General features: G+C 39.6%; 1 protein-coding gene across 2 annotated transcripts in view; it reads left to right on the forward strand.

The window, feature by feature from the left end:
* The window catches only part of PRKAR2B (protein kinase cAMP-dependent type II regulatory subunit beta), a 107,744-nt gene extending 101,452 nt beyond the window's left edge, over positions 1–6,292 (forward strand). Inside the window, exons 9-11 of one of the 2 annotated variants that reach the window (XM_024761138.1) lie at positions 2,518–2,583; positions 2,712–2,850; positions 5,340–6,292. In XM_024761138.1, the coding sequence (XP_024616906.1) occupies positions 2,518–2,583; positions 2,712–2,850; positions 5,340–5,473 (339 nt within the window). In that variant the 3' untranslated portion in view covers positions 5,474–6,292. Of the gene's footprint in view, positions 1–1,291; positions 1,504–2,517; positions 2,584–2,711; positions 2,851–5,339 lie in introns of those variants that run through there. The other variant, XM_024761147.1, reaches the window with a different exon arrangement.
* Positions 6,293–7,417: the final 1,125 nt, after the last annotated feature.

Raw genomic sequence — 7,417 nt, forward strand, 5'->3', positions numbered from 1 at the left:
AAAATCACACAAAGAAGCATACACATGCATGCTCACAAAAGGAGAAAAAGGGAAAAAATATATATACCTATATGTTAAAAAAAAAAAAGGAAGAGCACAACCGAATCAATAAACAAATCTACCAATGATAATAAATTCTAAATACTAAACTGTGATAAACGTAAAACCAGAAGCAAATTAGATGCAGAAAGCAAATCCCACATCTACAGTTGCTCCCAAAGTCCACCTCCTCAATTTGGGATGATACGTTCTCCCAGGGGAGTTGTCCCTGGATCCCGGGACCCTGGCAGTGTCAGGCTGCACAGGCTCTGGGAGGGGCGGTGTGGATAGTGACCTATGCTCACACACAGGCTTTTTGGTGGCTGCAGCAGCAGCCTTAGCGTCTCATGCCCATCTCTGGGGTCCACGTTTTTAGCCCCGGCTCGCGCCCTTGTCTGGGGCTCGTTCAGGCGGTGCTCTGAATCCCCTCTCCTCACACACCCTGAAACAATGGTCTCTTGCCTCTTTGGCAGCTCCAGACTTTTCCCCGGACTCCCTCCTGGCTAGCCGTGGCGCACTAGCCCCCTTAATAAGGCTGTGTTCTCGCCGTCAACCCCAGTCCTCTCCCTGGGTCTGACCAAAGCCCGAGCCTCAGCTCCCAGCCCCGGTGGGTGAGCAGACAAGCCTCTGGGGCTGGTGAGTGCCGGTCGGCACCAATCCTCTGTGTGGGAATCTCTCCGCTTTACCCGCCGCACCCCTGTTGCTGTGCTCTCCTCCGTAGCTCTGAAGCTTCCCCCCACCCCCCCACTCCCGTCTGTGCTAGTGAAGGGGCTTCTTAATGTGTGGAAACCTTTCCTCCATCACAGCTCCCTCCCACTGGTGCAGGTCCCGTCCCTATTCTTTTCGTCTCTGTTTTTTCTGTTTTCTTTTGCCCTACCCAGGTACCAGGGGGAGTTTCTTGCCTTTGGGCAAGTCTGAGGTCTTCTGCCAGCGTTCAGTAGGGGTTCTGTAGGAGTTGTTCCACATGTAGATGTATTTCTGATGTATTTGTGGGGAGGAAGGTGATCTGCACGTCTTACTCCTCTGCCATCTTGAAGGTCTCTCAAGAGTAATTATTTTAGAAGGCAAATAAACAAGTAAATCAATCCTCCCACACTTCCCACGTACATACAGATTAGCGCAGTCAGAGATTGGGATGACATAGAGACAAATTAGAGAACAAGGCTGAGGGTCTACGATATAAATTGAAAAACCGCAAAGTATAGAGCACTTTTGAAATGATTGTTTTCAGATGACTTTGAAATAATTACAGGTTCACAGGAAGCTGCAAAAGGTCCCATGAACTCTTCACCCAGTTTCTCCCAGTGCATCTTGCATCGCTAGTACAATATCAAACCTAGGAACGTGACATTGGCACAACCTACAGGACTTAATTCATTAGTTGTACATGCAATTTGAGCACGTTTTGAAAGCAAAATTACATGGCTGTCGATAGACCTATTATGATTTAAGATACTTGAAAATTTAACATGAAGCTCTTATGAAAACCTGATATAAAGGTAAGGGAAAGGAGATATGTATACTATACTTAGAATTTAGATATGTATACTATATACTTAGAATTTAGATATGTATACTATACTTAGAATTTAGGTATCTTTAGATACTAGTTGTCTTTTAAGCATTTGTAAACATACAGGTCTGCACTATAGTATAGTATAATCGAGACTCAACATTCCTTGTGATATAATCTGATACCGTATTTCTTGAATTGTACTAAAGAGTTTTGAAATACCTCAGTTTCTCCAGAGAGGCTTAGGGAGGTCAGTATCTGCTATCTTCTGTAATTATACTACTGTACTTAATTCAGAAGGCATCCTTGGAAGTCAAGGCAGTTTGTTTAAAATCCAAAATGAGAATATGGCTATGTGTAGTTAGAAACGGCAACACTTCCTTTTAGAAATCTTTTTGGGGCCTTGAGGTGGCTTGTCAGTAAACTGGCATCTAGAGCTTGGTCCCCAGCCAGATGCAGGACAAACATCTGGGCCCACACATACTGCTCCCTAAGCAGTCTGCTTGCTTCCTTCTATTTGGGAGTCGCTGGGTTATCTTGGGTCGCCATGCTGATGCTTGTAGATTAGGACACACAGAGTGGCACATTTTAGCATGGGAGCAGCTGACAGAGGCAATGCTGCTGGGAAACGGTGCTAGCATTTCTAACTATTTATGTGCTTTATCCAGGCTGCAGTTCAGGCAAAATTCTTACCTCAGTGTTGTTTGCCATATTTTCTTGGCTAGTTTTAGCAGAAATACCTTGCTAGATAGTATATCATTTCAGATAATTTTTTACAAACGAAGTTGTTACAATGTAATTGTCGATCTTAACGTCTCAACTTAGAAGGGGACATAGCCTGCTCCTGTGGGGTTTCACCTTTCAGGCAAATCATGGTGGGATCGATTTCAGGGGTGTGATGGGCGCCGGGATTGCCGTCAGCTAAACTTGCATTTTCACCCTCAGTTTTTGTTTTATTCTGATAGGGAGACTTGGCTGATTCTTTTTTCATTGTAGAATCTGGAGAAGTGAAAATTACCATGAAAAGGAAGGTAAGTCCTAAAAATCTATGAAATATTAGCAAGAAACATAATAGATTTTCCTTCTGATGTTTAGACTAAGGTTAACTTTTACTTTTCTTAAGCTGAGTCAAAGTTAATACTTTCCATCACCTCGTCAGGGTAAGTCAGAGGCGGAGGAGAACGGTGCAGTAGAAATCGCTCGGTGCTCTCGGGGACAGTACTTTGGAGAACTTGCTCTGGTAACTAACAAGCCCCGAGCTGCTTCCGCACACGCCATCGGGACCGTCAAATGTTTAGGTAGGACTCCCGCAGCCCTGGGCATGCTTACCCTGGTTGAAACCATTCTGTCTGCATTGTACGTATTCATGTTGTACAGATTATCTTACTGGGTTCACAAGTTTTATGGTCGCCACAAAATACAACAAGGTTAGGATTCATTGCATTATAAAGTCGATTTGTAGAAGCCAACATTTTTCCTTTAAAATTTTTCACACACTTATAATTTTGTGTTCTTTTTTATAGGCATGAAATAACATTTTAGTATGTCGTTAAAATAAGAACCCTGAGTACCAAGTTTTATATCGAATTTTTTAAATAAACAACATACACTGTGTTCCTCAAAAAAGGAAGCCTCAAACAGCATTTTTATAAGGTACACTAAGCTTTGAAGGGCAAGCTGGAATGTCTGTAAGAATACTTACTCGTCTTGTACTAGGAATCAAAGGTTCAAGCTTGTCGGAGCACAATAAAATCTCGTTCAGCTGTTTATTACTTCTGTGTACCACACAGCAGCTCAGCAGAAATGCCATCTTCAGCTGGAAGACATCTATATATAGCTGAGATTTTATATATGAGACATAACTTAGTTTAATAATGAAAAATATAGTTCAGGAGCTATCAGTATAGGTGACATTTTCTCTCTTTTTTAAAAGATTTATTTTTATTTTTTATTTGTTTTTGGCTGTGTCGGGTCTTAGTTGTGGTGCATGGGTTCTTCATTGCGGCACGCGGGATCTTTCGTTGCGACGCGCGGGCATCACTCTAGTTGTGGCGTGTGGGTTTTCTCTTCTCTGGTTGTGGCGCGTGGGTTCCAGAGCGTGTGGGCTCTGTAGTTTGCAGCACGGGGGCTCTAGTTGAGGCACGTGAGCTCGGTAGCTGTGGCGTGCGGGCTTAGTTGCCCCGTGGCTTGTGGGATCTTAGGTCCCTGACCAGGGATGGAACCTGCATTCCCTGCATTGTAAGGCGGATTCTTTACCACTGAACCACCAGGGAAGTCCCTAGGTGACATTTTCTTCAAGGAAATGATTCAGAAGTAATTAGCCCCTCTGTGCTCTTCATCCACAGTTCAGTAGCATAAATTTAGCTTCGATGTTCTTAAGATTTGCAAATATCCTCAGAATTTTCTTAGAGAATTGACTTTTTCAAAGGTTTTAAATAATATAATATTAATCAAGGGTTATACTTGGATGAAAAAGAAGACAATTAGAAGCTGACAGGTAATTTCCCTGAGTAGAGGTATTAGACAGTAGGAGTAAAGGCGATGTGAGTGGAATCCCATTAATTTTTTTCTATAATAAATTATTATATTCACATTAAATTTGAGAAATACAGAAATACTTGCCTTTCGGCAAGTCTGAGGTCTTTTGCCAGCGTTCAGTAGGGGTTCTGTAGGAGTTGTTCCACATGTAGATGTATTTCTGATGGAAATACAGGAAAAAGTAAGAGTCACCCAATACCGCCACCGCCCAGCAATTTCCACGTCCTATTATAATTCCTTCTCATCTTTTTTATTTGTATGGGTTTTCTGTTTTAAAACAGTTTTGTAAACTGCTTTTTTCATCCGTTATAGCTTAGGCATTTTCTCATATTTATTACATCAGACTGTAACATTAGGTAAATATACACATTATGAATTATTTAATCATTCCCCACTGTTAAATAATTTGGGGAGTTTTGGCTCCATTTTGGGGGGTCGGGGAGAGCTTTTTTGTGTGGGTGTATGCAGAGACTACTTTTCCACATATAGGACTTTCCCTGAGAAATGCTTTTTGGAAGTGGGTTTTCTTTTTATCGTTTTTGATAAATATTGCCAGATCACTTTTATTTGTACTTATTTACATGTACCAGCAGTGCAACAATGTTTGTTCACTCTATTGTCAACATTGCCTTTTTTACTTCTGCAAATTTGAGAGGCAAAAAATAAAGTACTTTAATTTGTATTTGTATGATAGTATGATCATATTTTCATGTGTATATTATAAATTCAGTTTTAGAAAATGCTCGAGATAGGCAAGCTAAGCGACATAGAGCACATACTTACACAGTGGCTAAAATTATTATTTTGGCTGCCGTTTTGAATTGACCATAGTGTAAAAGAATAAAAATCATAAAAGGTAACATTTGGATTCTTCACAACATAGCATCGTAAACCCTGAGAAGGGAAAACAAGATAGAAAGCACTCCCTTGCTGCCCTTGAGTTCATATTACTAAGGTAGTGACATCAAAACTAGTTTATTTTTAAAATTCCAAGGTCTTGACATAAGAGTCCCTCATTCTTTTAACCTGGATCAGGAACCACCAATAGGACATCATATTGCCAAGGGACACTGGCTGCTTCCTTTCCGAAGTGGAATGTTTTTATCTTTATGCCTTCTTCTTGTATCTGATATTTATCTAAAAATGCCATTGCGTCATTGACATATGCGGAATAGATACCATAAATGACTTAGAAATTCTGCAGATTTGCAAAGAGTGTTATTTTTCTTTTATTCTCCCCTCTTCTTAGCCATGGATGTGCAAGCATTTGAAAGGCTTTTGGGACCTTGCATGGAAATTATGAAAAGGAACATCGCTACCTATGAAGAACAATTAGTTGCCCTGTTTGGAACAAACATGGATATTGTTGAACCCACTGCATGAAGCAAAAGTATGGAGCAAGAAGACCTATAGTGACAAAATTACACAGTAGTGGTTAGTCCACTGAGAATGTGTTTGTGTAGATGCCAAGCATTTTCTGTGATTTCAGGTTTTTTCCTTTTTTTACATTTACAGTGTATCAGTAAACAGAGTAGTGATTCAATAGTCAATAGGCTTTAACATCAGTTTCTAAAAGAGTAGATCAAAACAATATCGACATACTGACAAAATGACTTTCTACTCCACAAAATTATGATTTGACTGAAAGGTTTATTCAGATGATTATAATATACTGAAAGTATCTGTGTTTAAGAAGATAATTAAAGGATATTGTCATAGGCAATGTGTGTTCATTTTGACTCACTCAGATTGATATGTTATGACTACGCCCATGTAAGAGGGAACTTGGCAGTGAATCATGCTATACAGCATGGCATCACATTCTTTTTACAACTCACTATATATAGTACGTACAACTTAGTAATGTTTGTTTTCGAGTTTTTCTGGCTTGGTAAGTTATGTACTGGCCTTGGCCTATTGGTGAAATGGTATAAAACATCATATGCAATTTTAAGACCTTTTCTATTTTTGCAATAAAGTACCTTTTGACTTCTTTGGCATAATGTCAGTAACCTACATATTCCAGTGGTTTTAAGGACAGGCAGTTTAATCATTACAATAATAGGGAAGACTCTTTTTAGGTGAAAGGTCATTATTTTTCTCATAAAGCATCTATCTATGCTTCCTTTTTCCATTTTGCAGTTCTCTGTATTTGTTATCTTTAAAAATTTGAGTTTGACATTTAATGTCACAAATTGTTTTGTTTTTTTTTTTTGCGGTATGAGGGCCTCTCACTGTTGTGGCCTCTCCCGTTGCGGAGCACAGGCTCCGGACACGCAGGCTCAATGGCCATGGCTCATGGGCCCAGCCGCTCCGCGGCATGTGGGATCTTCCCAGACCAGGGCACGAACCCGTGTCCCCTGCATCGGCAGGCAGACTCTCAACCACTGCGCCACCAGGGAATCCCTGTCACAAATATTTTTAAATGCTCTTTAAACTTATGTGTTGTCTTCTGAAAGCCTAAGATCTTATTATATATGCTAAAAAAAAAGTCTCCTATACCAAAAATATTTGGGGTCCTTATCAACATGCCCTTAAGATATCTCTGTGTTCTTCACTAGATGTACATAATACAATCCTTTTCAGACATCTGCTCCCAGGGGTTTCCTCCAAGGTGGGAGAAATAACTTTTTATAAGTAAAACATATATAAACATAAAAGGAATTTCTGTCCATTCCATATACACCATTAGGCCTTGCCACTTGCTTTAATGTAGACTCTCAAAAGTGCAGAATGAACTCAACTGAATAGATTTTTGTTGACAATTGACATGATTATTCTGCTACATAAAATGAATTTAATTATGTTCAACCAAAGGAATATATTCTTACATGATTTCTAGGCCTACATGACCCCAACGTCTAGAGAGATTAATTCTAACCAGTTGTTCCCTTTTAAATGAGCAATTTAATTTTGGGAAACATGTTTCAAAGAAATATATACATGGGTAAAAAGATTCTGTGGCTAGTGTGGTCTTACTAGAGAATGTTTATGGTCTTGCTTGTATAATGAAAACGTGGTTAAAATATGTTAATCAGATATGTATATATAAGAAGTATGTAAAGTATACCTTCAGCCACATTTTAGAACAGTTTTAACAATTTTGCAAACTTTCCCGCAGGAAGAGAGCTTACTACATGAAGAGGACTTGTTTTCTATTTCAGATTTTAAAGGCCATGTCTGCTAAACAAAAAACACAAAGAACCCCAAATTCCTCGTTCATCATTCTGTATTCTCAATTTTATTCACTTTTTCAGGTTACCTGTTTTGTTGCATAAGCTGATTGTTAACTATACATGCCTGTTTAATAAAGAACTCTGACCAAGG

The sequence above is a fragment of the Neophocaena asiaeorientalis genome, unplaced genomic scaffold (genome assembly GCF_003031525.2).
Source record: "Neophocaena asiaeorientalis asiaeorientalis breed wild unplaced genomic scaffold, Neophocaena_asiaeorientalis_V1.1 scaffold508, whole genome shotgun sequence".
Classification (NCBI taxonomy): domain Eukaryota; kingdom Metazoa; phylum Chordata; class Mammalia; order Artiodactyla; family Phocoenidae; genus Neophocaena; species Neophocaena asiaeorientalis.